This window comes from Rana temporaria, chromosome 7, assembly GCF_905171775.1.
Source record: "Rana temporaria chromosome 7, aRanTem1.1, whole genome shotgun sequence".
NCBI classification, from domain to species: domain Eukaryota; kingdom Metazoa; phylum Chordata; class Amphibia; order Anura; family Ranidae; genus Rana; species Rana temporaria.
The window spans coordinates 138,918,512-138,941,991 of record NC_053495.1 but is presented as its reverse complement, the minus strand read 5'-3'; the positions used below and the strand labels follow the sequence as shown (position 1 = coordinate 138,941,991).

At 47.5% G+C, this 23,480-nt stretch overlaps 2 protein-coding genes across 3 annotated transcripts in view; one reads left to right on the top strand and one right to left on the bottom strand.

Moving 5' to 3' along the window:
- The window catches only part of GLMN (glomulin, FKBP associated protein), a 124,595-nt gene extending 116,233 nt beyond the window's left edge, over positions 1-8,362 (bottom strand). Inside the window, exons 1-2 of one of the 2 annotated variants that reach the window (XM_040360031.1) lie at positions 8,157-8,362; positions 4,722-4,794 (exon numbers count right to left, since the gene is read on the bottom strand). In XM_040360031.1, the coding sequence (XP_040215965.1) occupies positions 4,722-4,757 (36 nt within the window). In that variant the 5' untranslated portion in view covers positions 4,758-4,794; positions 8,157-8,362. The remainder of the gene's footprint in view (positions 1-4,721; positions 4,795-8,156) is intronic. The other variant, XM_040360032.1, reaches the window with a different exon arrangement.
- A 34-nt stretch (positions 8,363-8,396) lies between these two features.
- Positions 8,397-23,480, top strand: part of RPAP2 (RNA polymerase II associated protein 2) — a 105,397-nt gene continuing 90,313 nt past the window's right edge. Inside the window, exons 1-4 of the mRNA XM_040360030.1 lie at positions 8,397-8,526; positions 17,985-18,030; positions 20,483-20,597; positions 23,349-23,447. Of these exons, the coding sequence (XP_040215964.1) occupies positions 8,472-8,526; positions 17,985-18,030; positions 20,483-20,597; positions 23,349-23,447 (315 nt within the window). The 5' untranslated portion in view covers positions 8,397-8,471. The remainder of the gene's footprint in view (positions 8,527-17,984; positions 18,031-20,482; positions 20,598-23,348; positions 23,448-23,480) is intronic.

Sequence of the window (23,480 nt, the reverse complement as noted above, 5' to 3'; positions counted from 1 at the left end):
ACACTGGCACTGTAGGTGGAGATGACTTTGAGGTTTCGGCGTTGTCAGCTTGGACGGTACTGCATACTGGGGGTGATGCAGATAATTGTTTCAGTACATAGTCGCTGGTGCGGTAAGCTGAATCTTCTACCTCCTGTGGTAGCGAGCAGACTGGATCAAGACCTTGGCTTAATGCTTGCTCAAGTAGTCTTACTTTAGCTAATGCAACTTCCTCTTCCATCTCTGATTCAAGAATCTTTATTCGAGCCTCTGCTTCTGCGTCTGCCCTCTTGGCCTCTGCTTCTGCCCTCTTGGCCTCTGATTCTGCGTCTGCCCTCTTGGCCTCTGCTTCTGCTTTTGCCAGAGCTTCTTTTTCAGTGAAGGAACGTCTGGCTTTGGATTGCTCTGCATTTATGCGGGCCTCTAGTAGTCTGTCGCTTAGGGTTGAGCTTCTTGAGCACGATGATCTGTATGACCGAGAGGAATGTTTGGATGAATTTGATCTGTGTGATCTAGTTTCTTGCAAATGGGAGATGCGGAGTTCCGCTTTATCTTTAGCAAGCAGCACCATGGTGTCTCTTTGAATGTCTATAGATTCTGCCTTGCTCAGTTCTGAAAGGGCTTCATCATTATTAACGTTTTTTAGAAAGGTTATATACCTTGTGAACAGTCTCTTGTATCCTTCATGAGCTGTGTTCAGCCGCCTGATGCCAACTTGTAAGCTTGAGGTATCACCAGAGGATTTAAGTCCTGACATGAGGGAGGAAACTCGCTCCCATAGCTCTTCCAGGTTATCGCATAGCTCATCTTTTGTGGTTTGATAGTTTTCCCTGACCTTTATTGTCGGTTTGAGGGAGCGTCTTGGTCGCACGACTTGGTCTGCTGGAAGTGTGGGTTCTGCTTCCTGTACTTCTTGGTGATCAGTATCAGGCTGCATTAGCTCTGTTTCATCACTGGGGAACTGTGCAAGGTCCTTTTTGTCCATTTTGATTTAAGGTGCGCTGTCTCTTTAAGAAAATAAACTTTTGAATTGGGGGCTGAAAATTGCAGTGCGGCTGCGCTGGGGCACTCTGGCAAGGTTCCTCAGGTGTTTTAAGTGATTTGTGGGGGTTTAGGTTAGCGAGGGACCCCGTGTGCGTTAACAGTTCTGCTATGCGAGCAAAGGTTGATATGGGATATAGAAAACGGCTTGATGAGGGCTTTCAGGCAACAGTAAAGATACTGTGGACATGCGGTGCTTGCCCTTAGACTTGTGGAACTTGCACTGTAGCCGGGCAGATTCGCTGCAGATGGGCCTGTTACAAGGGAGATTCCTTAGTGTGGTAACTCTGAGGGAATCTGTGACTGGGGTGTGGACATTAAGGCAGTTTTTGACTGTTCTGTTCCCACATGAAGGCGAATGAAGGTATAACTGATAATAGCTGTGTGACTTCTTACCTTCGTATCCAAGCAGTGGGGCAGACAGGACCTGCAGATGTTCAGGTTAGATGGATCCAGACTCAGACATGAAGATGAAATCAGCGTGGGTTTATTCAATCCAGATAAGACAACAAACGGTGATACAATACTGTTCTGTAGTAGTGGTATCAATGCTGACTTGTTAGAATATGTCCTGAGGCTAGCTGCTGTGGCTGCAGAGCTGCTGCTGAGCTGCTGCTGACTTCTGCGTGACTTCTGCGTGACTTCTGCGTGACTTCTGCGTGACTTCTGCGTGGTCAAAAACTGATGCCTTCTCTCGAGCCCAAAAATGTGGAGTGTCTAGTCACACAGCCATGAGGAGATACTGAAAATGGCTGCTCCCAGTGAAGAGACCTGCCCAGCAAGAGTCCACGCCTCCGAATAGAAAAAACTTTACTAACAAGAACAGGGACGTGTGGCATGCAAATTCTGGCCAGCAGATGGCAGCAGTGAAAGAAATGCATGAAAACAAACATGGAGAAATAAAGAATGCAATGTACAAATAACTATAAGGAGAACAGCACAGAAGTTATTTTCAGGGGCACACCTGACACACCCTGGGTTACAGAACATGATAGGAGCTTTAATCATCACACTGCTGAAAACCTCTGAACATTGTCCATTTATATTTAGAAGCAACTACTTATGAGATCATAATGTGCAGTGCATAGGAAATATGGACATTACCTGAAACACAGACATAAACTAAGGCCCCATCAAACTGACATTTACAAAGGCCCTATGAAATATGGACTTTATCGAAAGGCATACCAACTTTAACAAAGGTCCTAAAATATGGATCATGAAATATGGACATTATCTAAGAACCCGATGTGCCAACATTATAGAAAACACTAAAATATAAACTGTATAGAAGATCATGAAATACAGACCTTATCGAAGGGCCTGAAATATGGCTGTTATATAGGATCATAAATTATAGGCATTTTTAAAGACCCCCCCCGCCCGATGCGTGGGCATTTTTAAAAGCCGCCCCCTGATGCATGGGCATTTTTAAAAGCCCCCCCCCCCGATGCATGGGCATTTTTAAAAGCCCCCCCCCCTGATGCATGGGCATTTTTAAAAGCCCCCCCCCCCCTGATGCATGGGCATTTTTAAAAGCCCCCCCCCCCCTGATGCATGGGCATTTTTAAAAGCCCCCCCCCCCCCCTGATGCATGGGCATTTTTAAAAGCCCCCCCCCCTGATGCATGGGCATTTTTAAAAGCCCCCCCCCTGATGCATGGGCATTTTTAAAAGCCCCCCCCCCTGATGCATAGGCATTTTTAAAAGCCCCCCCCCCTGATGAATGGGCATTTTTAAAAGCCCCCCCCCTGATGCATGGGCATTTTTTAAAAGCCCCCCCCTGATGCATGGGCATTTTTAAAAGCCCCCCCCCCCCCTGATGCATGGGCATTTTTCAAAGCCCCCCCCCTGATGCATGGGCATTTTTCAAAGCCCCCCCCCCCCCCCCCGATGCATGGGCATTTTTCAAAGCCCCCCCCCCCCCCGATGCATGGGCATTTTTAAAAGCCGCCCCCTGATGCGTGGGCATTTTTAAAAGCCCCCCCTGATGCATGGGCATTTTTAAAGGCCCTCCAGCTATGTGGGATTTTTTTAAAGTCCTGATATACAGACTTTATTGAAGGCCCAACAATATAGACACAATAAAAGATCGTGAATTACAGACATTATTAAAAGTAACAGTAGAGTTAATTATTCATCCCTTGGTGCAGGGCCGTCTTAATAGCATCATGGGCCCATGGGCAAAGTAATGCTCTGGGGCCCCTACAATGGAGACAGTGCAGGTAAACAGACATCAAGTAGGTAGGAGGCAGACAAGCGGAGCTTCCCCTTTTGGGTGGAGATCCGCATAAACTACATGAAGAATTATTCTGTACAGCAAATACTACATACATAAAGTGACAAAGCTGCTAGATCGATGCCCCCCAGCACTATGACCCCTCTACGCCCCAGATATCCCCCCAGCACTCTGACCCCTCTACGCCCCAGATATCCCCCCAGCACTCTGACCCCTCTACTCCCCAGATATCCCCCCAGCACTCTGACCCCCTCTACTCCCCAGATATCCCCCCAGCACTCTGACCCCCTCTACTCCCCAGATATCCCCCCAGCACTCTGACCCCTCTACGGCCCAGATATCCCCCCAGCACTCTGACCCCTCTACGCCCCAGATATTCCCCCCAGCACTCTGACCCCTCTACGCCCCAGATATCCCCCCAGCACTCTGACCCCTCTACGCCCCAGATATCCCCCCAGCACTCTGACCCCTCTACTCCCCAGATATCCCCCCAGCACTCTGACCCCCTCTACTCCCCAGATATCCCCCCAGCACTCTGACCCCCTCTACTCCCCAGATATCCCCCCAGCACTCTGACCCCTCTACGGCCCAGATATCCCCCCAGCACTCTGACCCCTCTACGCCCCAGATATTCCCCCCAGCACTCTGACCCCTCTACGCCCCAGATATCCCCCCAGCACTCTGACCCCTCTACCCCCTCAGATATCCCCCCAGCACTCGGACCCCTCTATGCCCCAGATATCCTCCCAGCACTCTGACCCCTCTACACCCCAGATATCCCCCCAGCACTCTGACCCTCTACCCCCTCAGATATCCCCCCAGCACTCTCACCCCTCTACACCCCAGATATCGCCCCAGCACTCTGACCCCTCTACACCCCAGATATCGCCCCAGCACTCTGACCCCTCTATGCCCCAGATATCCCCCCAGCACTCTGACCCCTCTACACCCTCAGATATCCCCCCAGCACTCTGACCCCTCTACACCCTCAGATATCCCCCCAGCACTCTGACCCCTCTACACCCTCAGATATCCCCCCAGCACTCTGACCCCTCTACACCCCAGATATCCCCCCAGCACTCTGACCCCTCTACCCCCTCAGATATCCCCCCAGCACTCTGACCCCTCTATGCCCCAGATATCCCCCCCAGCACTCTGACCCCTCTACGCCCCAGATAACCCCCTAGCGGTCTAACCCTTCTACACCCCAGATGTCCCCCCCCAGCACTGTGACCCCTCTACACCCCAGATATCCCCCCAGCCCTCTGACCCCTCTACACCCTAGATATCTATGCTTTGGGGAAAGTGCAGGGGCCCCCAATGCAGCTGGGGCCCATGAGCAGTGCCCAGGTGTGCCCTCATTAAGACAACCCTGCCTTGGTGCCTCAGAACAGTTAGTAGCGCTCCCATGTACAGAATCCACAAATTGTAATATGAATGTAACCAGAGTTGGCATAACTTACAAATTTCTGAACTAGAACTTGAAGATCAGTTGCCATTGCACCCCCAAGTTCCCGGTACTGAAGATAGGAGAATCTATTGATATAAAGAGAAGATCAGATTTAGACTGGGATCTTATAAAACAAATATCTTCTTATCTTTATATAAAAATATCTTAAACAGAACACTGAATAAAGCTTCCTAGGGAAGAGTTGGATGACAATTATTTGCCTTTTGTATGCAATCCAAGTTTGCGGCCAACGCCCTTTGTACAAAAGTCCTACGCTTTGTCTGATGGAAAGCCGATCGTGTGTACGAGGAGTTGGTTTGGGGACTGTGGAAGAAGGGGAGGATCAGAGAAGACAGGATCAAACAGCCTTTTTACACAAGGCAGAGGATTAACATCTTAGGTTCCACAGCAAGTATAATAAGCATGCGCTACTGCATATACAGACTGATTTTACTGTTGTGGGTTTAGTAACACTTTAGGGTGTTATACAGTGAAGGGATTTGGTTTATTTACCTTGCCTTTCCTCTCTCTTTCTCCATTCACAAAATTCAATGCGTTCTGTGAATTGACAAGGGGAGAGAAGGGATCCTGTCCTCTTTCCCCTCCCCTTGAATAAAATACATGATGTGAATGAAGGAGGAGACGGTACACAACATGAGCGCCCCTTGGGCATTCACAAAACACATTCTAATCTGTGAAGAGAATACAAGGCATTCTGTGAATAGACACATGTATAACATGCACGGAAACTGAAATCGTGCACAGAAGTTCCATTGTCATTGACCTGCCCCTCCTCCATTCACAGAATACTGTGTATTCTCTTCACAAAATACAAGCAGGTAGATTTGCCTAAACTTGCGGCGGCGTAGCTTAGCGTGTTTAGGCTACGCCGCCGTAAGTTAGCTAGGCAAGTACATGATTCACAATGTACTTGCCTGCTAAGTTACGGCGGCGTAGCCTAAAGCGGGCGGGCGTAAGGGCGCCTAATTCAAATGTGTGTAAGGGGGGCGTGTTTTATGTTAATGGGGCTTGACCTTACGTTTTTGACTTTTTTTTTTTAACTGCCCATGCGCCTACATTTCCCAGTGTGCATTGCGGCCAAGTACGCCGCACGGGCCTATTGATTTCGACGTGGACGTAAACGTAACGTAAATCGCTATTCGCGGACGACTTACGCAAACAACGTAAACATTTTGAATCTCGAAGCGGGAACGGCGGCCATACTTTAACATTACTATTCCATCTAATAGATGGAATAACTTTAGGCCTGATAATGCCTTACGGAAACGGCGTAAATGTACTGCGGCGGCCGGGCGTACGTTCGTGAATCGGCGTATCTACTAATTTACATATTCTACGCCGACTGCAATAGAAGCGCCACCTAACGGCCAGCCTCAATATTGCAATCCAAGATAGGATGGCGCAAGCCGTCCTATCTTAGATATGTTTAAGCGTATCTCTGTTTGAGAATACACTTAAACATAAGTCGGCGTAGATTCTGAGTTAGGTCGGCTTATCTACCGATAAGCCGGCCTAACTCTTTGTGAATCTACCTAAAGGTGTTTTGTAAATGGATAAGGGAAGATTCTACCATTTACCCTCCCCTCGTCCATTCACAGAATACCTTGTATAATGTTTACAGATGAATGAAGACAGGAAAAAGGAGAGCAGGTGTGGGTAAATAACAGGATCCCTTCACTGTAGTTCTCATAGCAAGCAATGGAAGTACAGTTCTGGATGTAATATCCGGTGAGTAGAAATAAATTAAATATACAGCGATCAAGACAGAGGTGAGCGAGTTATACACCTGACCGGAGGGGACCTATTTTTCACCTTTATGAATTTGTTGTGGCTGAAGTTCCGCTTACACTGCAATGGAAAAGAAACCTCACAGGATAGTAAAATAAATAGTAGAATAGTAGTGGGAGGAGATGGAGATTCCATTTTTTCCACTTTTTTAAAGTCGCTGCAACTTGAGTCGCAACGATTTGAACAGTACTATTGCTGACAATGGGGTGCAACTTTTCATGCGATTTTGAAATGTCAAATCGCATAAAAAAAGAAAAATCACACTGGTGTGAAGCAGGACTAATACCTTACCATCCCCCATCCTTGATCAAGCACTTTTTGTTATAGGACCCCCCCCCCCGCCCCCCTGTCACACTGTCTTCTGATGGAGACTACAGCACACAGGATGCAGGTATAGACACTGATTAGCCGGATTCAGGTATGTGAGCCTAACGTTAGGCAGGCGTAGCGTATCGCATATACGATACGCCGCCATAAGTTAGAGAGGCAAGTGCTGTATTCACAAAGCACTTGCGTCCTAAGTTACGGCGGCGTAGCGTAAATGTGCCAGCCTAAGCGCGCCTAATTCAAATTGTGAAGAGGTGGGCGTGTTTAAAGCTAATGAATCGTGACCCGGCGTGATTGACATTTTTTACGAACGGCGCATGCGCCGTCTGTGGACATATCCCAGTGCGCATGCTCCAAATTACGCCGCAAAGACGTATTGGTTTCGACGTGAACGTAAATGACGCCCAGCCCCATTCACGGACGACTTACGCAAACGACGTAAAAATTTCAAAATTCGACGCGGGACCGACGTCCATACTTAACATTGGCTAGGCCAGCTTTTTGTTGGACTAACTTTCCCCCTTGAAAACGCCTTACGTAAACGGCGTATCTTTACTGCGACGGGCAAGCGTACGTTCGTGAGTAGGCGTATCTCGCTGATTTACGCATTCTAGGCGTAAATCAGCGTACACGCCCCTAGCGGCCGGCGTAAATAGTCAGCTAAGATACGACGGCGCCCGCTGTCGTACCTTAGCTACATTTAAGTGTATCTCAATTTGAGAATACACTTAAATGTACGACGGCGCAGATTCAGAGTTACGACGGCGTATCTACTGATACGCCGGCGTAAAGCTCTCTGAATCTGGCTATGGATGTCACTAGAGAGAAGCTCAGGTATATCTGGACACAAGTCCGAACCCACACGAGCTATCCCGCCAGGAAGCAATTACTGTGGACAGCCAATCATAAGCAGCGCAGACATTTCCCATCCTGCTGCTGTATGTATACAAGGGGCATGTATATGTGTGGCTGCAGGGTGGGGTTGTCTCCGCCGCTTACGATTGGCTGTCCACAGTGACTGCTTCCTGATGGGATAGCCCTGAGGGGGGGGGGGGGGGGACTTATTTCCAAACACACCTGAGCTCATCCCCGATTGTCACTATCAGAACACCTACCCTAAAAAATGCCAGGTCAGCCATCACTAGGGAGGGCATGCCTGTAGAAGCGGCTGCAAAGAGGTTGCAGGAGATCAGCAGCACTGGCAATAGTTTACAATACACAATGCATTACCAAAGTAAAAGTCATTTATTCAGGGTTTACTACTTGTGAAGATCAAGAAGAAGAATGAGAGGCTGAAGCCAAACACAATTACCTTTCCTATTAGTAGTGATAGCTGCACTCCTCACCATGCATGACACCACAGCTCTGGCTCTGCTTATTCCCCGCACACATGTAAGAGATGAAGATTGTACCTCGCTCACAGCCCGGATACAACAACACAATCTGCACTGTCGCAGCACACACTGGGTATCAGCCTAGAGCGCTCTGCGTTCCACCGCTTCACCTGCTTCCTGCTGCGCACACGAGGCTTGGAACGCCCATCCCGGGCTACTGCGCATGTCAGGTCCCGCTGCATGGAGGCTTGGAACGCACAAACACGGAAGTCTAATACAGAGGTGTGAGAGCCATGGCGGCGACGAGAAGCTCGGGGAAAGCTCGCAAGGCTCACAAAAAGAGTCCAGGTGAGATGTCCAGTGTTACCTGTACTCAGGATGTTTTATTATTCGTGAGGCAGGCTTGTTATTGAACAGGCTTCCTCCTACACTTCCTTATATGGCCTCTCTCTGCGTGTGGTACTGCTGGACATGTTGGTGCACAGGACCGTGCCATGCCATGCCTGGGAGTACCCTGACCAATCTGTTATCGTCTTTTGTTTACTTCTGAGTATGGTCAGTACTGTGCATGAGACTGGCACACCACTGAAGGCAGAACTTCTTTCCTTAGTCTAGGATGAAGTGTGGCCGGGTCAGAACCATACCTGGCAATGTACCTAAATAATCTGGCTGGAGAATGGGGGTGGGGCAGGGGTGAGAGTGTTGCAGGGGTGAGAGTGTTGCAGGGGTGAGAGTGTTGCAGGGGTGAGAGTGTTGCAGGGGTGAGAGTGTTGCCGGGGCAGGGGTGAGAGTGTTGCCGGGGCAGGGGTGAGAGTGTTGCCTGGGCAGGGGTGAGAGTGTTGCCTGGGCAGGGGTGAGAGTGTTGCCTGGGCAGGGGTGAGTGTGTTGCCTGGGCAGGGGTGAGTGTGTTGCCTGGGCAGGGGTGAGTGTGTTGCCTGGGCAGGGGTGAGTGTGTTGCCTGGGCAGGGGTGAGAGTGTTGCCTGGGCAGGGGTGAGAGTGTTGCCTGGGCAGGGGTGAGAGTGTTGCCTGGGCAGGGGTGAGAGTGTTGCCTGGGCAGGGGTGAGAGTGTTGCCTGGGCAGGGGTGAGAGTGTTGCCTGGGCAGGGGTGAGAGTGGTAGCTGATTGGCATGCTTGTAGCACACTGCAGTGATTTCAGGAGTATAAAGCTGAACTCCAGGTATGGATTCGATTGTATAGAACCCAGCAGACCACACTGATCACTGGAGTGGTGCTGAATGTTACAGAGAAGTGTACTGGTCCTGTGTGCCCCTTTAAAGTGTTTGCTACCCCCAGCGTTTCATAGTCCTGATATACCATGTACTTGTGTGAGAAAGTCTCCTGTTATCTTTGTATTGCTTCCTTTGTATGAAATCCCTGGTGTTCCTACTAGTCCCTCTGCTTTTTTATTAAAAACTGACTACACTAAGCAGGAGAACACAGCGTGGTCAGCTCTCTAACTCTGCTGGGAAGTCAGCCTGCTCTCCTTCAATGATCAACAAACAATTGCGCGGTCATACAACACTGTACCCAAATAAAATTTCTCGAGTCGTCTTCCAGGACGGCACCTTGAGAGTAGACTGGCTTCACCTGACAGGAAACACAATCAAAAAGAGGTTTAAAAACCCCGCCCCTCCCCGTGCACCTCAGTTCATGATTGTGTTTCCCCCAGCGAAACGTTTTTTTGTTTTTCCAAAAAGACCTAAGGCCTGGGGCTGGTGGTCCCCCTCTTGGAAGGTGAGCCATGGGTCCTGGGAGGCCTTGAGCTCAGTGAGGCTATTGCCTGTCCAGAGGGTCTCCCTGTATTGAGGGGGGGGGGAGCTGAAGGAAAAACCATGTTTGGAAACCCCCCCCGGCTAGGTGTATCTGGGATAGTGGCTATCTCAGAACACCTAGGTGGCTGGAATCCCTCTCTCCCGAGCGTCCTCCTACCTGCTGGGCCGGGTAAGGACACATCTCCGCGCTGTGGACTCGGCTGCTGTTCTCCCAGGCCCGTTTCTCGGTGGAGCCAGCATTCCGACGCTGCGTCGATGGCGGCGCATGGTGATGATGCACTTCCGGTTCCGGTCTTCGACAAAATGGCGGCCGCCATCGGCGTTAGCTCACACGCTCGGAGCGCAGCAGGGGAGAGAGTGGCGCCCGATTCGATAGTGCCATGGAGCGTGAGGACCGCCCGGCACTAACCGCTGCTGCAGAGGAAGCCACCAAGGGTGAGTCTACCTCCAGAAACTTCATTGGGGCACTTGGACTGGGTCCTTATTCCCCACACACCCCCCTTCCCTTCCCCTACTCCCTTGTATTGAAGCCTTGTCTTTTACTTTCAGGGGAAGAGGTTACTGCCCAGGGGGAGGCTTCTAGTGTTTCTGCTAAACATACATCTAAAGCTAAAAGATGTGGGAATTGTAGCATTAAGCTAGCCACAGACTATTCCAAGCTTTTGTGTGCTAAGTGCATTCAAAAACTCACAGGGAAGGAAACTTCGCTAATAATGAAGGAATTCCTGACGGTTCAGTCAGAAATGCTTTCCACATTAAAGGAGTTTAAGCAAGTCTTAAAAACCAAGGAACCTGATCCCCTAGCAGCTGGACCCTCCTCACAGGAAAGCTTATCCACCTCGGCTCCAAAATTGTTGAGGGCTAGGGACGTTCTTCTGTCAGACTCTGAAGATTCAGAGGCTCAGGAAGAGGGTCTCATTGATAGCCAGACAGATGAGGAGGATGAAGATGCTAGATCAGGCAAATTCATTTTTTCAGCAGATGACATGGGTGGTTTACTGGCGGCTATCTATACCTCTGAGGGGATTCAGCAGCCGGCCGAACTAGTGTCAGCACAGGATAAGATGTACCAGGGTTTAGCTAAACCCCAGCCAAAGGTTATCCCAGTTCACCAATCTCTTCAGGACTTAGTTCTAAGAGAGTGGGCAGAACCTGAAAAGAAGTTACTTAGGTACAAAACCTGGAAAAGGCGCTGTCCCTTTAAGGAGGAACTAGAAAACAAATTTTTCAAAGTCCCTAAACTAGACGCTTCCCTAGCTCAACTGTCGAGACAGTCTGACCTTTCCTTTGAGGATGCTGGGAATTTAAAAGATTCACTAGACAGACGGGCAGAGACCTCCCTTCGCAGGGCCTGGGAGGCTAATGCGGCAGCCCTTGGGCCCGCCCTGGCCTCATCCTGCATTGCCAGAAATACGGATACCTGGCTATCCAGGATGTTGGAACATATCCCGCAGACTTCAAAGTTTAAAGATATCCGAGATTCCCTTAGAGTCATAGGTAGCGCTGTCGCCTATCTAGCAGACGCATCAATTGAGTCCGCTCGAGCCTCTGCTAAAACGGGCGCTCTTATTAACGCCTCAAGAAGGGCACTATGGCTCAAAACATGGGAAGGAGATTTGGCCTCCAAATCCCGTCTCTGTGCCCTACCCTTTGAGGGATCCCTCCTCTTTGGGACAGGTTTAGACCAGGCTCTAACTAGGGCCTCAGAAAAGGGTAAACGGTTCCCTCCCAAACCTAAACAAAATAGGAGGAGATTTTTTCGAGGCCCCCAGAATAAAAATCGACCTTCAGACCGAAGAACGGCCTTTAATAGGAGGTGGATCACAGGAAAGGATAAACCAAAAGGGGGAATCCTTTTTCCTGATCCTAAACCCGCTGGAAAAGAATCCAAGTGACTCGAGAGTCGGGGGAAGGCTCTCCCGATTTTTTCCAGCCTGGGAAAGCATAACGCGAAGTCCTCACATTTTGCAGATAGTGAAGGAAGGTTACAGATTGGAATTCCGCCATCTTCCCCCACCAATTTTCCTCCTCACTCATTTACCCCAAAATCCCCTCAAAGCGGCAAGCCTTCTAGGGAATGTGTCAGACCTAGCACAACAGGGGGTCATAGTCCCGGTTCCGGTAGACCAACAGGGTCAGGGGGTGTACTCTCACATCTTCGTAGTACCAAAACCCTCGGGGAAATTCCGTCTAATTATCAACTTAAAACCCCTGAATACTTATCTCCTCTACAAGAGGTTCCGCATGGAGAACATTTACAGTCTCAAAGGACTTCTTTTAGAAGGGGTATTTATGATAACCATAGACCTGAAGGACGCCTACCTCCATGTCCCCATTTACCAGGACCATCAAAGATTCCTGAGATTCGCCATTGTTTCCCCACAGGGGATCCAACACTGGCAATTCACTGCTCTCCCCTTTGGGCTTGCCTCCAGCCCAAGAGTTTTCACGAAGGTGCTAGCAGAGGTGGTCGCCTCTCTACATCTGAAGGGCATCTCCCTTGTTCCCTACCTCGACGATCTGCTGCTGTTCAATCCCAGTCGAGCACTTCTTCTCACGGACCTGACCACCGTCCTGACTACACTGGAATCCTTAGGATGGATTATAAACAGAGAAAAATCTTCTCTCCTCCCAGAACAGAGGAAAATCTATCTGGGATTCTTAATAGATTCCTTAGAGAAAAAGCTTCTCCTACCAGTAGACAAGGTCCAGAAACTCATCTCAGTGGTCAGGTCTGTCAGGGGAACAGCAGATATTTCACTCAGGGAGATCATGAGGTTGTTGGGACTTATGACCTCATGCATCCCAGCAGTTCCGTGGGCCCAGCTCCACTACAGGCCACTACAGGCCTTCCTCCTCTCCTCCTGGGACGGGAAGGAAACATCTCTAGACTCCAGGGTCTCCATTCCAGAGTCAGTAAAGAACACTCTGGAGTGGTGGCTCATTCCTCGGAATCTGGAAAGGGGCCTTCAGTGGCACCAGTCAGACCCCCTCAGGATAACCACGGACGCCAGCTCCTGGGGATGGGGAGCCCACATGGCGGGCCTACAGGCCCAGGGTTCCTGGGATCGACACCAAAGGGAGTCCTCTTCCAACTTCCGAGAATTATCAGCGGTCGGAAAAGCCTTGGAAGCGTTCGAGGAGAGAATCCTGGACCAAGAAGTACAAATTCTCTCCGACAACGCGACCACGGTGGCGTTCCTGAACCATCAGGGAGGCACCAGGTCACGTTCGCTCCTAAGATTGTCTCTAGAAATTCTAGGCTGGGCAGAACAGAGAGTCCGCTCCCTGTCAGCAGTTCACATCAGAGGAGTCCTAAACCTAGAAGCGGACTTCCTAAGCCGCCAACCCATTCTCCAGGGAGAGTGGGAACTAAGTCAGGAGGTCTTCGATTGGGTATGTCATCATTTCGGCAACCCAGAAATAGACCTTTTTTGCTCACAGGAGGAACAAGAAGATAGAAAGGTTCTTCTCCCTCTCCCGGGATCAGGGATCGGAGGGTGTGGACGCGTTGGCCCAGGCCTGGACATTTTACCTAGCCTATGCCTTCCCTCCCCTGAATCTGATCCCGAGGGTACTGCAAAAACTGAGTCGTTCACAAGGGAAGCTGATCCTGATCGCTCCCTGGTGGCCCAAAAGATCTTGGGTTCCAATGTTAGAACAGTGGTCAGTCCTTCCTCCCCTCCCTCTCCCGGTCCGGGTGGACCTTCTGCGGCAGGGACCGATCTTTCATCCAGAGCCAGGCTTTTTCAGTCTGACGGCCTGGTTCTTGAGAGGTGGAACCTACAGCGGAAGGGTTGCTCAGAGAAGGTAATAGATACCCTCTTAGCGAGTCGTAAGGAAGTTACCAGGAAGATCTATGCCAAGACCTGGGGAGTGTTTTCACGCTGGTGCGCGGCAAGACAAACTCCACTACCCGAAATATCAGTTATCTTGGAGTTCCTTCAGGAAGGGGTAGATCTAGGTCTAGCTACGAGAACCCTAAAAGTACAGGTTGCCGCCTTGTCCTACTTTTTAGACAAGAGGCTGGCTCTGGATCCTCTTATTAAGAGGTTCCTGACGGCCAGGGATAGATTGTCACCTATACAGATATCCAGAGTTCCCCCTTGGGACCTCTCCCTGGTGTTAGACCAGCTATCCAAACCTCCGTTTGAACCGATAGACAGCATTCCGGTTAGGCTGTTAGTATTTAAATTCTCCTTTCTTTTGGCCATCACCACGGCCAAAAGAATAGGAGACATGCAAGCGCTCTCAATCAAAGAGCCTTATTTTCGTTTATTCGAGGACAGGGTAGTCCTAAGTCAGGATCCCCTGTATCTACCTAAGGTGGCTACGAAGTTTCATAGGTCACAAGAAATTATACTTCCTTCTTTTTGCGCAAACCCACAGAATGAAAGAGAACGTACCTTTCATTGTTTGAATGTAAGACGCTGTTTGTTAATTTATTTAGAAAGGGTGAGCGAGTTCAGACGCTCATCACACTTGCTAATCAACTTTTCAGGACAGAAAAAGGGTTGCCAAGCATCTAGAGCCTCCATATCTAGATGGATAAGACAGGCAATTTCAGTAGCATACAGTAAGGCTGGCAAAACAGTACCTAAAGTGAAGGCACATTCCACGAGATCTATAGCAACCTCCTGGGCAGAAAGAGCAGGAGTTTCAGTGGAACAAATCTGTAGATCAGCAACGTGGTCAAGCCAGAACACCTTTCTAAAACACTACCGAGTGGAACTTCTGTCACCCCAAGACTTGACGTTTGGCAGAAGAGTCCTGCAGGCAGTGGTCCCGCCCTAAGGTAGGCCTGAGGGTTACTTGCTTATCTCTCAAGGTGCCGTCCTGGAAGACGACTCGAGAAAATACCAGTTACTCACCGGTAGCTGTTTTTCTATGAGTCTTACAGGACGGCAGGCCTATTTCCCACCCTGATGACTTTGTATGGTTTGTATTTTCATATACTGGTTCCCGTGCTCTTATGGTGGTTACTTTATCACGAACTGAGGTGCACGGGGAGGGGCGGGGTTTTTAAACCTCTTTTTGATTGTGTTTCCTGTCAGGTGAAGCCAGTCTACTCTCAAGGTGCCGTCCTGTAAGACTCATAGAAAAACAGCTACCGGTGAGTAACTGGTATTTTTCATCATTTTTTTCTCACAAATAGAGCTTTCTTTTGGTGGTATTTGATCACCACTGCAGTTTTTATTTTTTGCTAAAAAAAATAAAATAACATGTAGTATTATTATTATTATTATTTAATATATATATTTTTTTGTTATAACATTTTGCAAACCAGGTAATTTTTCTCCTTCATTGATGTACGCTGATGAGGCTGCACTGGTGGGCACTGAAGTGACACTAATAGCTGGCACTGATGGGTGGCAGTAATGGGCACTGGTAGGTTAAACTGATAGGCAGCATTGATAGGTGGCACTTGCTGGCATTGATAGGTGGCACTGGCAGGCAGTATTTGTGGGCACAGATGAGGCAGAATTGCCTCTCCCTCTTCGGGATCGATGTCCCTTGCAGACAAGCCAGTAATCAGCTATCAGCGTGAGGAGAAAAAAAACCTGATACCTGATCCTTTGTTTACATCACATGATCAGCTGTCATTGGCTGACAGCTGATCACGTTTTAAGTGGCCGGGACCGCCCCCCCTACACGGATCTGTGATCATACGAGTCCCAGTGACTCAGTGATCACAGCGTGCACCCTGCGATTACAAAGAGAGAACGTCCAGGGACGCCCTCTCAGCATTTGAGCGATGCAGATGTCTTTCGACAACAGTGCGGGCGCGAACGCGTTAATAACTAAAATATTCATAATTACAAAATTCTACAGTTATTAACCACTTAAAGCGTTACTAAAGGAAAACTTTTTTTTTTTTTTTTTTAAATAACAAACATGTCATACTTACCTCCACTGTGCAGTTCGTTTTGCACCGAGTGGCCCCGATCCACGTCTTCTGGGGTCCCTCGGCGGCTGTCTCTGTCTTCCCTGCAATTAGTCACCACAGTCATGCGAGAGCTCGCATGGTGGTCACTAATTGCGGGCACGCTCCCGCTCACTGTATAACTCGGCGCCGCGTCACTGGATGTGATTGACAGCAGCGCCACCCAATGGCTGCACTGCTCTCAATCCATCCACTCTAGCCAATCAGCGGCCAGGCTGAGCGGCGAAGAGGATCGCGGGACCGCGCGCGGGACTTTTGAGGGGTCAGGTAAGTATAAGGGGGGCCAGCAGTATCAGATGTTTTTTCACCTTAATGCATAGATTGCATTAAGGTGAAAAAACATTTTCCTTTACAACTCCTTTAAGGACCGGAAGGATTTTCCCCCTTAATGACTGGGCCATTTTTTGTGATGCGGCACTGCGTCGTTTTAACTAACAATTGTGCATTCGTGTGAGATTGCACCCAAACAAAATTGACATCCTTTTTTGCCCCACAAATAGAGCTTTATTTTGGTAGTATTTGATCATCTGTGCGGTTTTTTTTTTCTTTTTCTTTTCTTTTCTTTGCGCTATTAACAAAAAAGAGCAACTTTTTGGAAAAATTTACTTTCATGAATTAAAAAAAAATGAAAAAGTAAAGTTAGCCCAATTTTTTTAATATAATATGAAAGATGATGTTACGCCGAGTAAATGGGTACCAAACATGTCATGCTTTATAATTGCACGCACTCACATGGTACCTAAAAAATCTCCATAGGTGACGCTTAAATTTGTTTTTTTACAGTTACTGGGTTAGAGTCACAAAGGAGGTCTACAGCTAGAATTATTGCTCTCGCTCTGACGATCGCAGTGATACCTCGCATGTGTGATTTTAACACGGTTTACATATGCGGGCGCGACTTCCGTATGCGTTAAAATCACTTTTATTGCTGTCAAAAGGAATGTAAACATCCCTTGTGACAGTAATAGGTGGTGACAGGTACTCTTTATGGAGGGATCGGGGGTCTAAAAGACCCCCGAGCCCTCCTTTGCACTTCAAAGTATTCAGATCGCCGAAAACTAGGATTCTGAATACTGTGTATTTTTTTTCTAATCCAGCGCCATTGGCAGCCGAGTAACCCGGAAGTGACATCATGACGTTGCTTCCGTGTTTACATTGAAGAGACTAAATCAACGCCGTTTGCAACTTCGATTCAGTCTCTCTCTAGGCGCCGGAGGTGGCGCATTGTGGATTGGGTCTCCCGGTGGGACGGGAGGCCCAGTAAGAGCGGCGGAGAGGGGGAATGTCCCCTCCCGCTCCTCCGGGATTACAACCGAGTGGCTTTTAGCCGCATCGGTTGTTATGCCTGGAAAGCCAATCGCTGGCTCTAAAAAATGATACCAGGATGATGGCTGCAGCTGCGGGCATCATCCCGGTATAACCCCCGAAAGCCGAGGACGCATATCTGCGTACGCTCGGCGGGAAGGGGAATTATAATTACAATAGCATGTAGCCTACCTAGTCTGAGCCTACACCCGAAACCCAATAGACAGGGGGGGACAAAAGAGACAATAGTGCTGGCATATCATGTGTTCAGTAAGGTCACAAGGAACAATAGGGTGGGTAACCCTATAATAGGTTGACAATAGAAAGGTAAACACAGCCATGTTTGGACCAATAACACCCAATTCAGTTTAAGGCCCCAATCGCACAAGGAGGGGCCTGTCAGAGCGCCACAGATTCCTATGGGGAGATCGGACGAAAACGGATAGCATGTTCTTTTTCATCAGATCTCATCCGATCCGCCCAGACAGATGGCGATACGTCTAATTTTAGCGGATCAGATGGCAGACGGGTCTCAGAGGACACATCTCTGCTGACATCCGTCTCCCCATAGGAGTCAATAGATGGCCCGCTCGGATCCCCCTGAAAACCTTTTTTTATTTATTTTTATTTTACACTCTATAACTTGTTTATAGTTTGCATACAGGCTTCAATGTCTCATCAGTGGGAAATGTGGCTTGACTGGTTCCTTTTAAGGTGAAAATACAGTTAGATCTGCTTATTGATGTCTTGCTATTTGTCTGATCATTTTAATGTTGTTTTTTAGGTAATGTGCCAATTAGTAACTTGACAAGTGAGGATGCAGCAGCGAGGTAAAGTATTGTTTGATCTTATTTTTTTTTTAAATCTTGTATATAAATAAAAGTGAACAAAATATCTGCGCTAACTTAAAGATGCAATAGTCCCAATGCAAAGCAGCTAGCACAGTTTGTAGATAAGCAAACCAAAACAATATAATCCAATAGGGTTGTCCCGAAACCACTTTTTTGAGACCGAGTACAAGTACCGATACTTTTTTTCAAGTACTCGCCGATACCGAATACCGATACTTTATTTTTTTTATGTCATGTGACAGTGGCGGTATTTTTTTTTGTTTTTACAGTGATTTTTTTTCCCCCTAATCGTCTTTCAGGACAGCCACTTGAGAGACCTTGGCTCCTCCCCTCTGTAGGAAACACAACGCCAGCCTCCTATATATTTCCTCCTCCCCTGCTGGTCCTCAGTTATTTGTGTTTCCTCCAGAGGGGAGACACCGTTAGGAACCAGCCAGGAGAGCCAAAGGAGGCTCAGGCAGACAGTCCGGAAAGGGAGCAGGGTCTCTTGGGACAGACCAGGTCACTAACCTGGGTGTGATTGCCGCCCTCACATCCCTGAGTGCAGGTGTAGGTCGGGGGGGCTCCGTTTTGTAGCACCGAGTGTGGTGGAAGGAGTGCACCGCCAGCGTCCCATGCCCCAAGCAGCGTGTGTGGCAGCAGCAGGAATGGGGATTCCAGAGCGCAGCCACGCCGGGTATCGGGACTGCACGGAGCCGATGGCGGGTGGCGTCATGTCCAGGAAATGGGGGCGTGCACTTCCGGGTTCGCGGATTCCGGTTCCAGCCGCAAAGTTCAAAAACGGAGCCAGGCAGAGGCTGGAGGGAGCTGCAATCGCTGTAGAGACAGCAGAAGCAGCGCTGGTGACACGGATATGTCGGGGACAGAAGGAAGAAATACTGCTCCAGCAGAGACCAGCTCCTAGGGTGGACCTCCCCTATCCTAAACCACACCACCGTGCAAACAATCCGCTTATCAGAGTAAAATCCTTAAAGAGGATGTGCCACTAAACAAATATATTAAAAGCCAGCAGCTACAAATACTGCAGCTGCTGACTTTTAATATAAGGACACTTACCTGTCCTGGAGTCCAGCGGTGATCGCAGCAGATGACGAGCCGATCGCTCGTCACCCTGCTGCTCCCCCCTCCATCCACGGTGAGGGAACCAGGAAGTGAAGCGCTCCGGCTTCACTGCCCGGTTCCCTACGGCGCATGCGCGAGTCGCGCTGCGCCCGCCGATTGGCTCCCGCTGTGTGCTGGGAGCCGAGTGTTCCCAGCATACAACGGGGGACGGACGGGAAGCGGAGAAAAAACCCGTCCTTTGCCCGTATCGTAGGGCCGGAAGTGGGTGCAGATACCTGTCTGTAGACAGGTATCTGCACCCCCCTCCCCCCTGAAAGGTGTCAAATGTGACACCGGAGGGGGGGAGGGTGCCGATCAGCGGGACTCCACTTTAGAGTGGAGATCCGCTTTAAGGGCATGTAATCAAATAACGTGTAGGTCAGTGGCAGACGCACTTCCAACAGGATATATAGGTGAAAACGGTTATCCACAGGCAGCATCAATGGTGAAATATCATCCCGAATGTCACAAGGATCCAAAGGTGTACATCAACAGGTATATGACCAAAAATGCAGAGAGGAAACGACAATAGTGAAGCCCGTAGGTAAAAGCAACATGTAATTTATTGTATGGTACTTACAAACAGACAGGTAAAACTGGCATCAAAAGATATAAAAAACTCAGCCGCTCATAGCGAACTTGTGTCGGTCAGCCTAACATGTTTCATCCCATGTGGATATCTTCAGAGGCGTGGCCAAAGACACAAGCACGCCTATATAATGATTACATGTATTTACATGTTGCTTTTACCTACGGGCTTTACTATTGTCGTTTCCTCTCTGCATGTTTGGTCATATACCTGTTGATGAACGCAATGTACACCTTTGGATCCTTGTGACATTCGGGATGATATTTCACCATTGATGCTGCCTGTGGATAACCATTTTCACCTATATATCCTGTTGGAAGTGCGTCTGCCACTGACCTACACGTTATTTGATTACTTGCCCATAATAATTTTACTCTGGTAAGCGTATTGTTTGCGCGGTGGTGTGGTGTGTTTTCCTTGTCTGCACACTGAAACTTCGGTGGAGGTCCTATAGCTTCAACTTCATTGATGAATTTACTCTTTTGGACTTTATTTTTTCACATTATTTGGATTCATTTTTTTTATTCACTAGAGCGCTGCACTATTGGATTATATTGTATATAAATAAATAAAAAAAAAAGCAACAATCTGGATTTTTATTGCCTTGTGATTCTGACAGCTTGTTTGTCATATCACCTCACTTCCACATCCGGCGAGAATGCTTTGGGAAAAGTCTTGGTGTTTTCAATGTATGTAAAATGTATTTTATAACAATGCCATGTATGTCATTAAACCCCACAGAAGAGCTGCACTGGAACGTGCTGTCAGACGTAAGGTGGAAACTGAGAAAAGGGCTCACCAGATTGTTGAACGCTTCTTAGAAAACAACATCACAGCTGATTTCTTATTGGAGTGTGTAAGTGTTGTAAACTTTTTTTTTTTTTAAATGCTAGTACTTTATGTGTAAGGATATGTAGCTACAGCCAATCTGCTTCTAAATTGTATTTTTAATTGTTATGTAAAGCTTTTGTCTTTGAGTAACCCTTTCACTTTCACTGGATCACTTGTTTTGCCAATAGCCTACCAGTTAGAAGATGAGGCAATGTACTTAAGTATAATTCCAGGCCAAATCTAACTAGTCCTAAAAATGCATCTCTACATTATTATTATTATTGCTCTCGCTCTACCAATCGTGGCAATACCTCACATGTGTGGTTTGAACACCGCTTTCATATGTGGGCGCTACTCACGTATGCGTTCGCTTCTGCACGTGAGCTCGGCGGGACGGGGGGCGGGTTCCTGGCTCCTAACTTTTTTCTTTTAGCTGGCTCCTAGGTTCCAAGCAAATTTGCCAAGCCCTGTTGTACACACAGGCCAACTTGGGTGGAAGCCAGGTAATATACATATGTTTTGAGAGTGAGGGAGGAAACTGAAACTCAGAGGAAGCCACACAGTAGGAAAATACGAGCAAACCTAATGGAAGCATCGTTGGTGTTGGTAATTAAATTACAAAATCACTAGACAGCAAAGCCACATTGTTAACCAGAAAGCCACCACCCAACCCCATACATACCTAAAGTGTTCCATATGCAGAAGTGATCCTTTTTTCTTGGTCAGTGACATGTAAGGCCATGCCTGGATATTTTCCAACATCTTTTTTAAATGAGTGAAAATTGGAGAGTCTACTTCTAGTGCAATTACATGATCAGTCTCCTTGAGGTTTATTAACCACTTCCTTACTGGGCACTTAAACCCCCTTCCTGCCCAGAGGACTTTTTGCGATTCGGCACTGCGTCGCTTTAACTGACAATTGCGCGGTCGTGCGACGTGGCTCCCAAACAAAATTGACGTCCTTTTTTTCCCACAAATAGAGCTTTCTTTTGGTGGTATTTGATCACCTCTGCGGTTTTTATTTTTTGCGCTATAAACAAAAATAGAGCGACAATTTAGAAAAAAAAATAAAAAAAATGTAATTGTTGCTGTAATAAATGGCTCAATTTAAAAAAAAAAAAACATTTTTTATCCTCAGTCTAGGCCGATACGTATTCTACATATTTTTAGTAAAAAAAAAAAAAAATTCGCAATAAGCGACTGGTTTGCGCAAAAGTTATAGCGCCTACAAAATAAGGGACAGAATTATTATTTTTTTATTATTTTTTTTTTTTACTAGTAATGGCGGCGATCTGCGATTTTTATTGCGACTGCGACATTATGGCGGACACATCGGACACATTTTTGGCGCCATTTACATTTATACTGCAATCAGTGCTATAAATATGCACTAATTACTGTATAAATGTGACTGGCAGGGAAGGGGTTAACACTAGGGGGTGAGGAAGGGGTTAAATGTATTCCCTATATAGTGTTCTAACTGTGGGGGAAGGGGGGTGACTGGGGGGGGGTGACCGATCTGTGTCTCTATGTACAAGAGACACAGATCCGTCTCCTCTCTCCCCTGACAGCACCGCTGTCTGCGAGAGCCGGGAATGAGAGATGATCTCATATGTAAACATATGAGATCATCTCTCATTGGCCGCACAGATCGCCTAGGAAACGGCCGCTCCGATTGGCCGTTCACGGCGATCTGTGACTGGCTGTGTCCAAGGGACACGGCTAGTACAGAAGTTCCCCGATGCGCGCTCGGGGAACGCGGAAATGAGCTGCCGTCAATTGACGGCGGCTCAGAGATTTAGAACCACCCTGCGGCCGTCAATAGTCGTACGGCCGTAGGGAAGTGGTTAACTAAAACTGCAAAATCTGGTGCAGCTTTGCATGGTAGCCAATCACCTTCTCATTTCATGCATCAAGGTAAAAAAATGTTCCAGTACAGTAAAACCTTGGTTTGTGAGCATAATTCGTTCCAGAAACATGCTTGTAATCCAAAGCACTTGTATATCAAAGCATTTTTTTTCTACAGGGTATAAAAGAGAAGAGAGACACCTCTAAGTGTAGCAATAAGTTGCTAAACGTTGTACCTTCATTAAATGTAACCATATTGCTACACTTAGAGGGTCCTTTCTTCTTTTTTATACTCGGTTGTAACATGACACTACTCTTATATCAAGACATCGCTTGTATATCCAGTCAAGATTTATTAAAACATTTTGCTTGTCTTGCAAAACGCTCTCAAACCAAGGTTTTACTGTATTGCTATTGCCCCCTCACCTCTAAATACTATATACGAGGAGAAAAAAGCCCCTGGGATGGTACGGATTGTAATAATAGGATGGAATGGTCAAAAAAGTATATAAAAATAGAAACGTTTATTTGGTATAAATCATGATAGTCACAATATACAAAAAATTAGAAAAAATTCATTTAAAACAAAGGAATTGTCGTACAAAGTGAATTCACCAATATACAGAAATCCACACCCGAATGCTGACAAATAAATCAAGGCAGGCAAGGGTGGATAAAACCCGACATGTTTCGGAGGCAGACGGTTAGGTTAATTCTTAAAGGGGTTGTAAAGGTTAGTTTTTTATTTTCTAAGTAGGTTACTTTAAGCTTGTGCATTGTTGGTTCACTTACCTTTTCCTTCAATTTCCCTTCTAAATTTTACCTTCTAATGAAGAAAAAAATAAATGTATATAAAGGTATATTTGTAGGTTTTATGAATACATAATAACTTCTAAGCACTCAGTAAGTTCTGCCTTTTGCTTTGCAGGCTCAGTATATTTCACCATCTCACTATAAGGACACAATTGAAGAAAGATCAATTATCAAGCAGTGCGGATACCCGATATGTGATAAGAGGCTTCAAAATGTAAGAATCCCTTTTTTACTGTATATCAAAGTG